The 18,279-nt window shown below is 41.3% G+C and overlaps 1 protein-coding gene across 1 annotated transcript in view; it reads left to right on the forward strand.

Moving 5' to 3' along the window:
- Positions 1–18,279, forward strand: part of herc2 (HECT and RLD domain containing E3 ubiquitin protein ligase 2) — a 68,488-nt gene that overhangs the window by 23,164 nt on the left and 27,045 nt on the right. The window contains exons 19-43 of the mRNA XM_084426797.1: positions 762–886; positions 1,154–1,332; positions 1,406–1,590; positions 1,699–1,863; positions 2,308–2,493; positions 2,744–2,914; positions 3,017–3,120; positions 3,219–3,369; positions 3,538–3,752; positions 3,920–4,052; positions 4,226–4,353; positions 4,630–4,825; positions 4,908–5,035; positions 5,571–5,884; positions 5,963–6,114; positions 7,089–7,280; positions 12,300–12,487; positions 12,594–12,786; positions 12,912–13,094; positions 13,206–13,390; positions 13,579–13,726; positions 13,870–14,066; positions 14,202–14,432; positions 15,640–15,778; positions 16,453–16,599. Of these exons, the coding sequence (XP_084282923.1) occupies positions 762–886; positions 1,154–1,332; positions 1,406–1,590; positions 1,699–1,863; positions 2,308–2,493; positions 2,744–2,914; positions 3,017–3,120; positions 3,219–3,369; positions 3,538–3,752; positions 3,920–4,052; positions 4,226–4,353; positions 4,630–4,825; positions 4,908–5,035; positions 5,571–5,884; positions 5,963–6,114; positions 7,089–7,280; positions 12,300–12,487; positions 12,594–12,786; positions 12,912–13,094; positions 13,206–13,390; positions 13,579–13,726; positions 13,870–14,066; positions 14,202–14,432; positions 15,640–15,778; positions 16,453–16,599 (4,335 nt within the window). The remainder of the gene's footprint in view (positions 1–761; positions 887–1,153; positions 1,333–1,405; positions 1,591–1,698; positions 1,864–2,307; positions 2,494–2,743; positions 2,915–3,016; positions 3,121–3,218; positions 3,370–3,537; positions 3,753–3,919; positions 4,053–4,225; positions 4,354–4,629; positions 4,826–4,907; positions 5,036–5,570; positions 5,885–5,962; positions 6,115–7,088; positions 7,281–12,299; positions 12,488–12,593; positions 12,787–12,911; positions 13,095–13,205; positions 13,391–13,578; positions 13,727–13,869; positions 14,067–14,201; positions 14,433–15,639; positions 15,779–16,452; positions 16,600–18,279) is intronic.

The raw sequence follows: 18,279 nt of genomic DNA on the forward strand, positions 1-18,279 counted from the left end.
TAGCAGCCGCAACAGGAAAGTTTTTATTTTATTTTTTTATTCATTACAGGCAGCTGGTTTAATGTAGGGACTAGGGAGCATGTCGAAACCCAACTGTACAAGAGATTCAGAGGGAATCAAGCCTGCACCAGGTTAAAGACTTTTCCCTCTACAGGGAAACACTGATCCACATTTTTCTGACATATTATAGACCAAACAACTAATCGATGAATCAAGAAAATATTCAACAGATTAATCGACTATGAAAATAATCCCAAATCCCTAATCATTAAGTGCATTGCATTGGAAGCCCTGGATATAAGCCTCCCTTCTCTATCTCTCTTAAATATTTTTGTTCTCTCTGTTTTGTCATTTAGTAAACTTGATAGATTTCAACCATATTATTCCTTCTTGAGTCTCTTTAACAAGAACTTAGATTAATGTATGAATTGAATAGTGATTGTGTGACCTATGATGAGGGAACAACCAGTGATACCCTTGGTAGTACCATCAAATGATAGCCTATAGCCATGTCATCAGGATACACACATACACCGGTAGGGAGTGGCCCACCTTACCGGGTGACCACGTCGTGGTCCACCAGAATTTATAGTTTACCCACCTCTTTTTTTTACCACTACACCTCTGCCTTTATCATATTGGCTGGTTTACATCTAGAAACATCTGTTGAGATGTGCAAAAATGCAAAAAATAAATAAATTAAAAGGTGATGATTTTTTCCAGTACAACTTTGATGGTCAAAAGCAATTCTGTGTTTTTAGCATCTGCTAATGAGATGGGTGTAAGTCCTGGCCGACGCTTCATGATCGACCTCTTGGTTAGTAGTCTGATGGCGGATGGAGGGCTGGAGTCCGCTTTGAACGCTGCCATCACGGCCGAGATCCAGGTCAGCATGTTTTATTCATTAGTCACTTCATCATTTATTCACCCTTCATGCCTTATATATGCAACACTCAACAGAGCACTGCCAAAAAACAGACAGAGGAGGAAACAGATTGATGAAACCTGAGGGGAAAGTGTCAGAAATAATAAACATTTTAAATAATGTAATCCGTTATCCAAAACGTATATACACAAGGTTATTTTTGTTTAATTTTATTTGTTTTTTTGTTTTGACTTTCCAGTTAATTAATTTCTGTTTATCTTCAATTAGGATATTGAGGCAAAGAAGGAGGCACAGAAAGAGAAGGAGATCGATGAGCAGGAAGCCAGTGCTTCCTCGCTGCATCGGTGTCGCACCACACTGGACAAAGACCTGATCAACACCGGTATCTATGAGTCTGCTAACAAACAGAGCCTCCCATTGGTCCAGCTGGTCCAACAGTTGCTCAGGTACTTCAGAGACTTAACTGAACTTGCTACTTCTGGTATATAGCCTGTAGTAACTCTGTGTTTTGTGCTGTAGGAATATTGCTTCGCAGACTATAGCTCGTCTTAAGGATGTGGCACGACGCATCTCAAACTGCCAAGACACGGAGCAGGTCAGCAAGGAGCGCTCGGCTTCTCTGGACCTACTGCTGCGCTTTCAGAGGCTGCTGGTCTGCAAGTTGTACGTTGGTGTCAATGGCACTGTGGGTGTGGGAGGATACAGTAAGTAGAAGAACTTAATTTTATCTTGTGCATGGCCTTATGACCAGGGGTTTTGTTATGGAAGCCACCATTTGAGCATCAAGTCAACAGTATCTCTCATTGTCACAGCTTTGAGTCACTCAGAGATTCTGGGAGTAGGATCTCTTTTGAAGAAGTACATGGCTTTGCTGTGCACACACATTGGGGATATCCTTCCTGTGGCCACCAGCATCGCCCTCATCAGCCATCGTCACTTTGCAGAGGTGGCACGTGTCCTTGAGGGAGATCTCACGGGTGAATATGCCATTTCATGTCAATCTATAACATTAATCGTGACTCTGAAGTCTATTTCTTTTCTTCATATCTTCTTGTTTTCTTAAATGTCATGATGTTGAACCCTTAAAAGGGAAGAGATTGTATTTGATTTGAGGGGTACAGTGTTGCAGAGAATTTTCATTGGAAAATGGCTTACATTTCAATCTCTTCCTTCTAAAGGGTTTGACATCAAGAAAGTTGTTCAGAAGACATGCCTGAAATGAAATTTGATGTCATTAACATCCCATTTGCACTTTATTTGGTTTGAGAGTTATTAGAATCTGTACCTCACGTGAAAAGTCTTTAAAAACAATGTCCTACACAGTCTTAAACGGAGTATTTTCATTTTAAAGAGAATATTTCTTTAAAGTAGTGGCAAGTGATATTCATATTCGCCAACCATCCTGTTCCTTCATCTTCCAGGTGTTTTGCTACCGGAGTTGATCGTGTCCATTGTGCTGCTGCTGACCCATGATGCTGGCCTGATGCAGGAGACTGGATCCATTCCTCTGCTCGCTGCTCTACTGGAGCACCTTGACCGTTTTAACCATCTCGCCCCTGGTACAGAGAGAGATGATAACGAGGATCTTGCATGGCCTGGGCTCATGGGTATGAGAGAAATCCACCCATGCACTTCTATCATAAACTAGAGAATCTGATTGTACAGTTGAGTTAGGCTTGAATCCAATCCAATCCTATTTTAAATAAAAAATATTTTAAAATATGTTAGCAAATGAGAGTTACACCAAATTTATGGAGTGTAACACAAGTGTAGTCAATTAAAGATATTAGAACACAGGAATGCACAGAATATGAAGAGCAGCGATGCACAATTGGCTGTAAACCGCTTTCTTTTCAGGTTTCTTTTTCAATGGGCCCAGCTCAAAGAACAACGAGGAAGTGTCACTTATCCGCAAAGCTGACCTGGAGAATCATAATAAAGATGGTGGCTTCTGGACTGTCATTGATGGGAAGGTCTATGATATTAAAGACTTCCAGGCTCAGACTCTAACCGGGAACAGCATCCTCGGTATAGCAAACATGTAACAAAAATGCCCGAAACCTTTTACTTGAAATTAATTTTCAAATAAGAGTTTTGTAAGTTGATTTGTCATCTGTTCTTCCTCCACAGCCCAGTTTGCTGGAGACGATCCTGTGGTAGCTTTAGAGGCCGCTCTTCAGTTTGAAGACACCAGAGAGTCCATGCAAGCTTTCTGTGTGGGCCAATACATGGAGGTCTGTCTGACTTTAGTATTCACCAGTTTCAACCATCTTTATTCTAAGAATGTTCGGACTTCATTTTTCTTGTTCTTGTTGGTTCTATGTTTGTCCAGCCCAACCAAGAAATGGTGACAACGCCTGACCTGAGCAGTCTGTCCTCACCTCTTATCGATGCTGAGAGGAACCTGGGTCTGCTGCTGGGGCTACATGCCTCGTATCTGGCTATGAGCACCCCTCTCTCCCGCATAGAGTTAGAATGTGCCAGTGAGTTATGATATTGCAAATGTTTCAGTAGTACTTCAAAAATCAAGATGCAAATAAAAAAATGTAAAACACATTTTTATATCTCAAAAAACAAAAAGATTAAAAGAGACTTAAAAAAAAAAAAAAAAGTTTAACTTTTTCACTCCACTTTACTCTTCTACCTTTCAGAATGGCTCCAGTCATCTATTTTCTTCGGTGGTCTTCAGACGAGTCAGATCCACTATAATTATAATGAAGAGAAGGACGAGGACCACTGCAGCTCTCCAGGGACCACCACACCAGACAAAGCCAAACTCTACTGCCGCAGAATCACTCTGAGTGATCACGCCCAGCCCTTTCTGCAAGCCATCGCTGACAACACCACCCAGGACCACACTGTGAAGGTCATACACAGGGAAAGACTATAATTTATATGTCTCTTCATTTAGTATTATTTATTATACAGCCCATTCCCTAAGATTTCACTGTCAAATTGTTTATCAGAACAGATACTGCATCATTTGGGATGTGTTCTGATGGTTGATCTTGGATTCTTTCTTATTTGCTGCAGGACTTTTTATGCCAAATCGAGCGGTGCTGTAAACAGTACCATCTCATCACTCCCATCACTTTTCCACCGGAACATCCTGTAGAGGAAGTGGGCCGCCTGCTGCTCTGCTGCCTTCTCAAGCACCAGGACCTTGGTAACTTAGAAAGCGTTTGTTGAATTGAGTGGTGATGGCTGCTTCATATTTATAGTTTTAGTTTCTGAAATCCTACTCTCTAAACTAGCACTGAAGTTTCATTGTTACTGTCTTATTTTGTAATTCTTTTATTTTTTTTGTTCATTAATAGTAAAATCTGTTTTCTTATGCAGGTCATGTTGCCCTCTCTCTTGTTGATCAATATGCCTTGGGTGTAGACCAGGGGAAACAGAGGTCCCTCCCCAAATCTGTGATAGATGTGTGTCGAATGGTTTACCAGGCCAAGTGTTCTCTGATAAAAGTGAGCAAAGAGTAAATCTAAATAATCCAAATAAAATGTATTCTATTTTACCCGCTTCCTTGGAATATTCAGCTTGAGCTGTCACATTTAGGATGAAATTTAAATGAGTGGTTACAGGAGATTAATTTTAGTACTTTTTACAGTAGCTTTACATTTGAATACATATTAATACCAGGTCTAAGCTGTGTTGAAGTGTAACGTGGTATGTCACCTTGCCATTTACATCATAACGACCTCTTTGACCATCTCTTCTGTGATCTTTCCTGTGTGGTACAGACACACCAAGAGCAGGGCCGCTCTTATAAAGAGGTGTGCGCCCCAGTGATCGAGAGGCTGCGATTTCTGTTTAATGAGCTCAGGCCTGCCGTCAGTAATGACCTGTCCATTGTGTCCAAACTGAAGCTGCTGAGCTCTCAGCCTCGCTGGAAGAGGATCACACAGAAACTGATCAGAGACCGTCGCAAAAAGAGGGGTAACTAGTCTAAATGTTAATTTAAATGTTCAGTGTAAAATGGTCAGTCTGTAATTATAGCATGTTTCGCTTAATCTCTCAGTGCCTAAGAAGTCAGAGTCAGCTGATCTGGAGGAGTGTAAAATGGAGAGGGAAGGGACCAATGAGGAGCCGCCTGCTCCTATCAACCCCACGCCTGTGGACAAGAAACAAACGGTCAAATCTGCAAAGGTTTGCCTTTTCTCTCTCTCGCTCACTCTCTAATTGAATCATGCATATCTGTCAGAGATTATCACAGCTGTATCTATAAATATCTCTTGCATCGCTGCTGCTCTGACATCTAGGTGTTATTTGCATGTGTTATATCTATAGTTGCTGTCCTTTCAAAGTTATTTTAAATACCTTCTTCATCAACAGCATCTTGTTTAGTTGAAATTACAGTTTGGGGATTTCTATGGAATTTGTCTAGTGTGTATATATATATATATATATATATACATATACATATACATATATACAATATTTTTATTTTTTTTACTAATTTACTTCGTAGGTAATTATTTATTATCCTTTAATGTGTTGTTTTTGTATCCTTAATGTTTTTTTATTGAAGGGTCTTGGATGTTTGAAATAATTTTTATTTAGCTTTTCTTTACAAATATTATTATACACTTAATTAGATTAATTAATAAGCATATCATGTAATAAAAATTGTAATTGATTGACAGCCCTATTTGCTAATTTTTTTGCATCTTTTAACTTGTAGCAGGATAAGTGGCAGCCTCTGCTAAACACCATAGGCAGCGTTCAGAAGTACCGCTGGTTAAGGCACAGCGTTCAGGGCTCCTTCTCTCAGTCCAGCCTCATGAGCACCATCGTTGAGTTTGCTCTGAAAGAGGAGCCACTGGACGTGGAGAAGATGAGGAAATGCCTCCTTAAACAGCTGGAGCGAGCTGAGGTCCGTCTGGAGGGAATAGACACTATGCTTAAGCTGGCATCCAAAAACTTCCTCCTGCCTTCCGTACAGTATGCCATGCTCTGTGGCTGGCAGAGGGTCATACCTGAAGGGACCAATATTGGGTAAGTGCAAAATATTATAAATGTTTAGCACTTTAAGCAGACTTGTGTTTACATTTAATATCTGCTTTGCTTCAATAGGGAGCCTCTGGCTGACTGTCTAAAGGACGTAGATCTCATTCCTCCATTTAACCGAATGCTGCTGGAGGTGACGTTCGGTAAGCTCTATGCCTGGGCCATCCAGAACATCCGCAACATCTTGTTAGAGGCCAGTGTCAAGTTCAAGGAGCTGGGTAAGTTTAAAGATCAAAAAAGTAGAATATCTTTATACACAAATGTGTGGGTTGGTTAGATTTTTATTTTAAAACAAAAATACAGCAAAACAGTAATATTGTTAAATATTGAAATAGAAAAATTGTTTTAAATTGTAATCATATATTTTAAAATGTAATTTATTCCTGTAATGGCAAAGCTTAATTTTCAGCAGCCATATGATCCCTCAGAAATCATTCTAATATGCTGATTAGTGTTGTCAAAAGTACCGTCGTCCGTACCAAGTCGGTAATGAAATAAAAAAAATGTGATGCTTTGAGCGCTGTTGAGCGGAATCATAAACACCTCTGATTGCCCATTGTGCTCGCATACTCATCAAATATGTTTGTGATTGGCCACAATGATCAGTAATTCAAAAACATGTTGTAAATTTACTTCAATGACACTCTTCACAGAGGTCTTACACAGACACACATAGGAGCGTTTGAAAGCAGGTGTCTATCAGTGGACCATTCCGCAGATACGGAAACACTTCAAACACTTTTGTGTGCTCTTAAACGCTTCCGTGCATTGATCATTGTACCCAATCACAGACATATCCGATGAGCGCGTGAACACAATGGCCAATCAGAGGTGTTTACGTTTCTGCTCAACAACTGCAATCAAATTTCAGTACCAACTTGGTAAGGAAGTCAGTACTTTTGACAATACTAATGCTGATTTGATGCTCAAGATTTTTTTTTTTTATTATCAATGTTGAAAACAGTTGTGCTGCTTAATATGTTTGAAAACCGTAATACATTAAGTACATCATTTTTACTTTTACTTTTGAACAAATTTGTGTACTTTCTGAATAAAAGTATTAATTTCTTAAAATAAATCAATCTTATTGACCCTGAACTTTTTGTACAGTAAATCGTATTGACCCTGAACTTTTTGTACAGCAGAGTATTTTGTTTTTTCATTTTACTGATTGTTGTTTCCTCTCCTCCAGGTGTGCAGCCAGTGCCTCTGCAGACCATCACTAATGAGAACCCAGCAGGCCCCAGTCTGGGTACCATCCCTCAGGCACGCTTCCTGCTGGCCATGCTCCATATGCTCACTCTCAAACATGGAGCCAACAGTCTCAGCCTCCTGCTGAACTCCGGCACCCTCGCCCTCACCCAGAGTGTTCTCCGACTCATTGGTTAGCCCCTTCTCTCTCTATTTTCTAGGGCAGTTGGACTCTCTTGTATAGGGTTAGATTGACTCAGTTCTATGGGATCATGTGGGTTCTGTTCTATAGGGTTAGATGAGGTTCTATTTCTGTTTTTAGTGTGGTTTGTATTTCTTGGTATGAATGTGTAAGGCCTGCCCAATCGGTCCAACGACAGGACCGATATATTTCCGATAAGCGGGTGAAGTGGGTTTACTGTGTGTTACGGTCTTTTCCGCGTGGCAAAGTAATTTGATTCCAATTAACCCCTTCCCCATCACCCCCAATTTTGGCAAGTGCTGCATACATGAAATGCCCAAAATAAAAAGGTTACTGCTCATAAGTAATTCTGAATAGAAACATAACACACATACATTTAGAAAGCCAACACTTGAGAGTTTATAGTTCAAGACTCAAAATTAACCAGACTGTTATTAATATTGAGATATATAAGCTCAAACATATTTTGAACTAAAATAATCTGGGATCACCAGTGATCCCTGACAGGTAAGGTTAACCTTTCATCTGACTCCATTATATCACAACCTCGAATTTAGGTCAGAATGCAAATTTAGTTATTGGTCATTAATATAATAGTTTAGCAGCACATTTGATTATTCTATTTAACTCTTTACTCTTATTATTCTTGTTCATTCGGGTGCCGAAGTCGCACAGGGTCCTCACACCGGCCATTCATATTATGTGGGCCCACGATCACAAACTCATCAGTTTTGGGTCACTAAACAGAGGTAATTGGCTAATATCTTAGATGGTCGCATTCACGCTTACTCTATCTAAGATATGTATAGCCCCCTTTGTTGTATACACTTGAACACTTGACAGAGGTCATGACCACGACTACAGATATAAGCCGAACAATATTACTTCTCTGATAATAGCTTTGGTTTGGTCATGCCATGGTTTCCCACGCACACTTAACTAAAGTAACATTACATTAAACAGAGGTAAGACTCACCCTATTTAGGTTGGTCGAGCAGCATTTTGCTGTCTTAAACGGAAATTCCCTTTTAGCCTTTACAAACCAAGTACACTTGAGTTAGTGCCAAATATTAGCCGGAACTCTAAAATCGCAGTTGGTGTGCCCTATGCTCCACTAAAAACTGGACGGAGATTTGCGGTAACAATGGATACTACGTAATTTACTAAAGTTATTAATTTCAGAGTAAGTCAGAATAAATCCAAATGTAAACAATTTATTATGTCAGGTGTATGTATTATGCCAATTACATAATCAGTTCAAAGATAATCAATACAACAACATCAAATGCTCAGAGATAGAGTAAAAGATGTACCTGACTCAGGAAATACATAATGCTGAGTGTCTGAAAGGCACTCAGAATTACGGCGGATTTCATTACAAATGGTCCGAGCCTCTTGTTGCATTTCTTTATATACCCAGACCAAGAAAGAAACCTAAACATATGCTAACAATGTTCAAGTTCAAGTTCAAGTCTTTATTTTGCCAGAACGACCCACATCGCCTGGAATTCATTTTGGTGAATTGGCTCACACAAGACAATGCAACATAACATATACAATAAAAACATGAAATCTAAACAGAGAACAGATACTTAAATTACTGCTAATAAATAGTAATAAAACTGATCAGACAAAGTGCTAGTACGTTTAGTGACCCTGAGAAGGAGGACGTAGCTGTGTCTGTATAAGTAAAGTAGATATAGATTGTTGTTGTGAGTTGAGAGCCCACAGCCTGCGGGTAAGTGCTATTAGAGAAACGGATGGTTCTGGATCTTATACTTCCTAACCCTCTGCCTGATGGTAGAGGGATGAAAAGGGAATTAGCAGGGTGCGATGAATCTTTGAGTATTTTCAGACCAGTTTTGAGTAGACGGGTGTTATAAATGTCACAGATCTTAGGGCGGTCCAACCCAATTATTCTTGACGCAATGCTAACTACCCTATTCAGTGCAGACTTATCATCCGCCGAGCAGCTACCCCACCATACAGTGATGGAGAAAGTGAGAATGCTCTCTATCACAGCCCTGTAGAAGTGGAGCATTCCAGCCTTGGACACTTTAAATTTCCTGAGTTGTCTCAAAAAGAAAAGTCGCTGATGAGCTTTTTTAACAATCTGGCCGACATTAAGGTTCCATTTGAGACTGGAGGATATGATGGTCCCAAGGAACCTGAAACTTTCCACCCACTCTACAGTTTTGTCCTTGATGGCCAGGGGCTGGAGCGACTTAATATTTTTGCTCCTAAAATCGACAACCATCTCCTTTGTTTTGGAGATGTTGAGGGACAAGTTGTTAATTGTGCACCACTCAGCCAGCAAGGACACTTCTGTTCTGTAAGCCGATTCATCATCGTTAGTGATGAGGTCTACCACAGTGGTATCGTCTGCAAATTTAAAAATCTTGACTGAGTCATGGTGAGAAAAACAGTCATTGGTATAAAATGAGTATAAAAGGGGAGACAGAACACACCCCTGGGGGGCGCCAATGCTGGTGGACATTGATTTTGACAAGAGTTTATTAACCCTAACCACTTGAGATCTATCAGTTAAAAAGTCAAGGATCCACTTACATATGGACTCCTTAACCCCCAACCCCAGGAGTTTGTCACACAATCTCTTTGGTATAATATTATTAAAAGCAGAACTAAAATCAATAAACAGTACCCATGCATATGTAGCTGTCCCCTCCAAATGTTGAAGAATGTTATGGGTGCAAAGAGAAACTGCATCTTCAATAGACCTGTTCTCCCTATATGCAAATTGGTGAGGATCAAGTGACGTACAGTAGCTGAGAGATGATTAGCAACTAATCGCTCAAAAACGTTCATGATAACAGAGGTTAGGGCCACTGGTCTGTAGTCATTCAAACAACTCACATTCGACTTCTTGGGCACAGGAATGATTACAGCTGATTTTAAAAATGCTGGGACTTTACATAATCTAAGGGACCAATTAAAAATGTCAGTGAAGACATACGACAGCTCATTGGCACACCATTTAATAGTGGCAGCAGAGACCTGGTCGGGGCCTGATGCCTTCCTACAATTTTGTTTCCTCAACAGAAATCTGACCTCTTTTTCTTCTATCAGAAAAGGTGGTTCAAGAGGAGCTATGTCATTGAGGAAATTAGAGCTGACTGAACATTCAGAGTTGCATTCAAATCTACAATAAAATTAATTTAGTTTATTAGGTAGCGAGGGATCATCATCAGAAACTGTGTGATTGTTTTTATAGTTAGTAATCTGTTGAAGGCTTTGCCAAACACCCCTGTTGTCATGGACACCAAGCTTAGCTTCAAGCTTGGCCCTATAGTTAGCTTTAGCCTTTTTAACAGCCCGTTCAAATGCATATTTAGCCATAGAATACTGGCAGATATCTCCACTCTGAAAAGCACTTTTTTTCTCCAGATACAACATTTTAATATCTTTACTAAACCATGGCTTGTTATTGCTATAAACAGTCACAGTTTTAGAGGGCAAACATACATTTTCAGCAAAGTGAATATATGAAGTAACAGCATCACAGTATTCGTCCAGGGTAGTGAACTCATCCCTGAAGACAGACCAGTCAGTAGTATGAAGGCATTCTTTTAATTCGTTTTGTGCTTGGATAGACCATTGTTTAATTACTTTTTTTTGTCGGCTTAGTGGATTTCAGTCTCTGACGATATCGAGGGATGAGAAAGATGGTGTTATGATCTGACCGTCCCAAAGGGGGCCAAGCAATAGAATGATATGCATTAGAAATTACACAGTAGCATTTATCTAGTGTCTTTTCACCCCTGGTAGCAGTATGGATCTTCTGCTTGAACTTGGGTAGTGATTTCTTTAAGTCCACGTGATTAAAATCGCTTAAAATTAAAACCACAGAGTCCGGGCTAGAATTCTCCACCTCTGTTATGTGAGCCGCCAGCTGCCTGCAAGCCTCCTTGGCTCCCGCTTTAGGTGGAATGTAAACAGCGGCGAGAATGACGGAGGAGAACTCCCGCGGGAGATAAAAGGGTCTGCATTTAACAATTAAGCATTCCAGCTCCGGTGAACAATGTCGCGAGAGGACGACAGAGTTGGTCGATCAGCTTTGGTTTATGTAAAAACAGACACCCCCACCTGACTTCTTCTGTGAATCCTGCTGCGATCGGTCAGCTCGTAGTAGAGTGAAACCCGGCAGGAGAAGACCCTCATCCGGGGTGCTGCCATCCAGCCACGTCTCGGTCAGGCATATAACAGAACAGTCAGCGGCGTCCCGCTTGGATCGGATCAGGATAGCCAGCTCGTCCTGTTTGTTAGTCAGGGAGCGGACATTCGACAGGATCATGCTAGGGAGCGGAGAGCGGTGAACCCTCTGTCTTAGTCGAACCAAAAACCCGCTCGTTTGCCTCTCTTCCTTGGAGGTCGCTTGTGTCTGTAAGCATTGGCTTGACTGCCAATATTTCCGGCAACGTTCATCCAGTGGTCGGAGGCCGGGAAATTTTGCAAAGTGTCCCGAATACATAATAGTTCATGTCTGTCATATGTGATCAGACTGACAGAATTGTCAACAAAACAAAGCAAAACGAGACAAACACAAACACAGAGCCACACCACGTCGCCATAGATCGGCGCCATCAATGGGAATTTGCATTAATCACTGTCTCCAGAGTTTACACCTTTTGAGGGCAGGATGTTATTTGCATGAAAGACCCACCCTCCTCTGTAAGCAAGATATCTCTAAACTCTTAAAAACTTTATTACCTTTTGGTTTACTTCTTTGGGGATGAGACCTTTGTACCAGTCGCACTGAGACATTTCAAATGATGCCAAACATGTATAGTGTTGTATGATAATTGTTCACATTAAACCATATAGATTTTTGGTGAATTTTCAGGTGAATGATCAACTCAAGTGTGATCGTGTCTAGAATGGGGATGTTAAAATAGCAAGAGAGTTCAGATGTTAATTTCCTTTGTTTTCTCAGAGTTACCCTCTCTTCCAGTTTTTCATGTATTACAAATGTGTCGGCATTGTATTGTACAGGTCCCAGCTCTGACAGCAGTGAGGAGGAGCTGAGCTCTGTAGCTCATGGAGACTCTGCTACAGTTCTCGAGGAGTCCAGGAAGGAGACGACCCCCACCCCTCTCCCCGCCTCCGGCCCCGAGTTGGCAGCTATGATGAAGATCGGCACTAGGGTGATGAGAGGACCTGACTGGAAGTGGGGAGACCAGGTGTGTTACATTCGACATGTTTGCATTTGTGTACACTTGAATTCTGAAGTGTGGTTCAGACAATGGCAGGTCAGTTTCTTGTAAGTTCCTGTTTGGTGTGTTTTAGGATGGCCCACCTCCAGGCCTAGGGCGTGTGATTGGGGAGTTAGGAGAAGATGGCTGGATTCGTGTCCAGTGGGATACCAGCAGCACCAATTCCTACAGAATGGGCAAAGAGGGCAAGTATGACCTTAAACTGGCCGAGCCACCACCTGCCACCCAACCTTCCACTGAAGACTCTGACACAGAGGACGACACAGGTTAGTGCTGCACTCTGCTCTGGCATTCCAGATAACACAACAATTACTTCCTAATCTTGGTATTTTAATGTATTCGACCTTGTCATGTTGATTTATTAATATATACCTCTCTTGTATTCTCTCAGAAGGGGAGGTGATGGAGAAGAGTGTTCACCCTACTGCGATCATGTTGACCAGTACAGTTAATCTGTTGAAGACACTGTCACTATCCTCTGGGATTTATGCTGAGGTGATGCAGGTCGATGCCATTAGCACTCTGTGTGGTCAACTTAGGATACTGGTGGAGAGCGGAGCCAATGACAAGACTGGTAACGGTTTCTTTTTTAATTTTATCAAATAATTAAATGTTATTTATTTATAAGTATTTATGTATATATTTATTGGGTCCTTTCAACCACATTCCTCCCTCTCTTCTTTAGGTTGTTCGTCTCACAAGCTGGTGTCCCTTGAGCAGCACAGGAGCTGGTGCACGCTGGGATTTATTCGCAGTATAGCTCTCATGCCTCAGATGTGCAGTACCTTGAGCTCCTCTGCCTGGATAAATCTGCTCATACGCATCGTGGAGGGCCACCAGTCCTTCACTGCAGTCACACTACAAAGACAGGTGCCAGCACTGTTCTGGTTTCATTCAACACTTATCATGAGTTCTGCTTAGGTTTACCTAGGGAAGGAGAGCTTTCCTTGTGAGTACCACAGGGTTAAAATGAGTGCAGCTGAGCGGTACACATTAGTGCTGTTGACAGGATCCATTTAGTGCCATGTCTTAATCAAACTCTCCGCACCCCTTTGCAGATTCTTGCCCTACGGCTTCTACAGGCAGTATTACCATCCTGGGATAAGACCGAGCGCTCACAGGATATGAAGTTTCTGGTGGAGAAACTCTTTGGGTTCCTCGGAAGCCTGCTCAGCACTTGTTCCTCAGATCTGCCCCTTCTCAGGGGTACTGTACATTTATTTGCTTTTCTCAATGTGGTATTTTCTCACTTTTTGTGCTCAAATTCTTTGATTCAAGGTAGTGCAAAGTCTGATATCAGGATGTTACCTTAACCTTTTTATTTTTTTATTACATTTTGTGATTTACAGAATGTTCGATGCGTAGGAGGAAGTCCCGTCCTCAAGCCTCTCTGACAGCCACTCACAGCAGTACCCTAGCAGAGGAAATAGTGGCCTTACTGCGTATACTTCATTCCCTTGGCCAATGGAATGGCCTAATAAATGAATACATTAACTCACAGCTCAGTGGTATCAGTGACGTCATGGCAGGCAGACACACTGAAGCGGTATGAGTGAAATTGATCATATTCAATAAAAGTCACCCAATAATAGTGTTGTAAAATGATGACTTAAGGTGCCATATATTGATATTGAGTCCTGGCTAGAGGATTTTGAATTCTTCTATACTGTGTTTCTATCAGGCTGTGCTTGAAGACTACCTCCCCAATGCAGAAGCCCCTGCTGTGGGCAGCCTGATGGCAGTTTTGGCGGTCATTGGTGGGATTGATGGGCGTCTGCGCCTGGGTGGACCTGTGGTTCATGAGGAATATGGGGAGGGCACTGTGACTCGCATCACACCTAAAGGACGAATCACTGTTCAGTTCCACGAAATGAGGAACTGCAAAGTTTGCCTTCTCAGTCAGCTCAAGCCGGTACATATTCGCTAACGTGCAGTATTACTCCCTGTTCATTCATCATGCTGTATGGTTGTGGTGTAACCATACACTTAAGACATGATTCGATACAAATTGTGCTACTGAACTCACGATACAATGCTATTGTTATATTTTAAGCCAAAATAAAGACGTATTACTTTATTATCATCATATTATTTTATTATTATCAGGACCCACAAATATTCCCCCACTGCATTATTGTATATTATATTCAACATTATATATAGTAGTTTAATGTAGTAATGTCACTGAAACTACATAAACTTTCATGTCAAAATGACTATTCCCAAACAGAATGGTTAGTTCATCCAAAAAAAAAATCTTTTTGCACGTCACGCACGCAAGCATTTGAACATCCGTGTTTACTTTAGTATGCGCGTCATTGTAAATCTGTTCATCATATAAAGCCATTGTGTCTCTTCAGAAGACTTGGATTTAGATTAGACGACTCGATTGATTATTTTTACGATGCCTTTGACTTTTTTGTGTGGACCTTTGAAGTTTAGAGGAATGGACTTTAAATGGAGGGACTGAAATCTTTAATACCTTCATTTGTGTTTAGAAGTTGAAAGAAAAACGTGTAGGTTTGAAAAGACATCAGGGTATATATGATGACAGAATGTACATTTTTGGGTAGATTATACCTTGTACAATAAGCTGAGTCTTGGATAAAACTAACTATATTGCGAGTATCATATAGTTTACATCAACGTTACATATCGTCGCTTTTTTATATCATGATATCTTTCTATTTAAAAAAATGCTGTTGTTTTGAACTTTCTATTAAAGGTTGTATCAGTGATTTCAGGCCCCCCAAAAAATGATCACATTCATCTAATCTTTCCTAACGATCCGCTAGCTGCCCGCCCCATAAGCATGCCGTCAAAAAAACGCGTCTCTGTAGGCAGCCTAGGCTCTGAGATCTGCACACAAAAACAATTGTTTTCACCAACCACTCAAAACCAAAACAAATAGTGTTCCAACCAATCACCGACAGGGGGTGGGTGTTGTGAGGTTTAAGAAAAATCTTTCAGACCCCGAACCTTTGAATGGTAGTGTAAAATATGCACAATATACACACAGTACTTAATATTGAAGATATATTTAGGGCAGTATGTTTACAAACATGACCATCAATTATCTCTGTGGTTGATGTTTATTTTCTGTTTTTAAATCTTTGCAGATTCACATGGTTCCATTCAGTGTTCAAAACCTGCCCTTCAGTGAGCCCATGCTGACTGTGTGGGCGAAGCTAGTCAACTTGGCAGGTAGCAAGCTGGAGAAACAACGCATGAAGAAATCCCTTAGCAGAGGACTTACAGGTACAGCACATGCAGCAGTCATGAATCAAATGTTATTCTCGTGTGATCTAATATTATTAATCCTGGGTATTCGTACGCTGCCATAACACACTGTACATTCCTAAACCCTGGGCTAACGTCCTTATTAGCATATTTGCAGTGCCTGTGTCACTTAGTGGACGTGATATGCTTACATTAGGGCTCAAGCATTGTGCAACCACAATGTTCCAGAATTTGCAGACTGTAGGTTTATCCTTAATGGACTTTTCCTACTATAAAGATAAGAATGAAACGGTCTCTTCTAAACTTCAATTGTCGTGTTTTCTGTCCCCGTTTGATATTTTTCGTCTTAAGTGCTAAAACTACTGTTTATACAACGGGGTTTGTTTTCGTTACTGTCCCAAAGCATGCGAATGAGGCACGCGATTGGTTGTCTGTTGCTATGCATCTAGGTGTAACATTCTAACACTGCACCGTTTCACCAAAAAAAAGCTGTGCCAACCTCACTTCTAAAATATAAGTGTGAATCATTCCTTTACTGGGGGTTTAAAGAACGACAATCACCTGGGGTTAAGCGCAGTGTGAAAAGCCCTTATATGAATTTGCTAATCTTTATCCATGCAGAAGCATCTGTTCCACTCAAACTAATCTATGTATGAAAATATATATTCTGGTTTATGTGTTTGTCATTGCAGCTGATCAGGTGGATGTGCATTTGCTGCGTTGTCAGCAGCTCAGGCTATACATCCTGAAGGCAGCACGGGCTCTGCTCTCCCACCAGGACAAACTCCGACAGATCCTGTCTCAGCCAGCCGTCATAGACGTCAGCCCCAATCCTACAGGTGCAATGATCCTTTCATGCTGTGGTGCTATAAGTGTTCCCATTTTTATCACTCAAAGCTGGACCACCAATCAGACAATGCAGTTGCAATGGGGATTAAATATCTGTAAACTGACTGTAATGTACTGATAATGATTTGAACAGAATTGTGTCTGGATGTATCCCATCACTACCCCCTGGTGGTCATGTGTAGATTATTATATTTTTTTTAAATCTGCTTTTTAAATATGGTGCCTATAGAGTGGTGCAGGGATTATGTCAAAACTGGGAAAACTAATTCTCCAGTGGTTCCCTCGAGATATTCCTATGGGTATTTATAATGGAGTTTTTGATTTTATGAGTAAAATTAGGTCTGTGGTTAACATAACTCAATGACACTTAACTGCACACACTTAAACCCCAAACGTTCTTATCTAGTTTAAATGTATGTATTAATTAATTAAAACACTTTTTTTTTTTTTATAAACATCAGCTTTAAAATTTGCAATTTAGTTTTGACTGTGTAATTAATTAGCACTGTTATTTTTACCACAGACCTTATTTTACCCATTAATTGGAAAACAATAGGTTACTGTCGTAACCCCGGTTCTCTGAAACATCGAGTGGAGAGATCCACCTATGGGAAGGGCATCTGTACCTGACCTCTGCAGAAGCATCCAATTGCACCAAGTCTGGCAAAACAGACAGAAGCACACAGCCAATGCCAGGTGAGGCCCCACCCCCTTACCGGCGGGCATATAAAGCCTGCATGCGCTACTGTTCTCCGGTAAGTATATTCGCTTCTCGTGCGGTAAGCAGGGGGCAAAGTTGGTGGATGTCTCCACTCGATGTTTCAGAGAATCGGGGGGTTACGACAGTAACCTATTGTTCTCTTTCATCATCTTGTGTTTGAGATCCACCTATGGGAGAGACATGGACAGCTCCCTGATTGCCCAATACACTCACAGTGAGATTCTGTAAGCCAGAGAAAGATGGTCACCCAAAGGGGCAGTGCCTGACATGTCCCATAATCATGAACCCGCCATACTGACGCCATAACTGCTGTGTACAGGCAGGACATGAAACGTGCGTGGCACACACAAGAGAAGGAGGGGTTAAGACGACCCCACCCCCAAAACAGAATGTGCTACCGAGGTTCTGGTGACATCTAGCCGGCAGTAACGCACAAACGTATGGGGAGAAGCCCAGCTGGCAGCAGAGCAAATGTCCTGCAGCGATACTCCCCTGAACAGAGCCCAAGAGGCGGCTAAGTCCCTCGTGGAATGAGCTCTGATGTCCCCTGGGGGCTGCACTCCTTTCGATTCATATGCCAAAATTATAGCGTCCACATGCCAATGTGAGAGGCATTGCTTAGATATGGGATTCCCCTTGCGAGGGGGTGCCCATGAAAGAGCTGGTCACTCTTCCGGAAAGCACTGGTCCTAGCCAAATATGTCTGTAAGACATGGACAGGACACAGGGCATTCAGCCTTTGATCCTCCGCAGAGGTAAAAGGAGAAGGGTGAAAAGCGGACAGCTCTAACACCTCCGATGTGAACGCAGGAAAGCATTTTGGCATGAAGGCCGGATTAGGCTTAAAGCGAGACACGGCAGGCAAAAACATCGTTTTTTTTTTTACTGGTCAATTTTGAGATTTTGGATATTTGTCTTCAATAACATGTCTTCTTTCAGACTTGTGGTG

The sequence above is a fragment of the Rutilus rutilus genome, assembly GCF_951802725.1.
Source record: "Rutilus rutilus genome assembly, chromosome: 12".
Classification (NCBI taxonomy): domain Eukaryota; kingdom Metazoa; phylum Chordata; class Actinopteri; order Cypriniformes; family Leuciscidae; genus Rutilus; species Rutilus rutilus.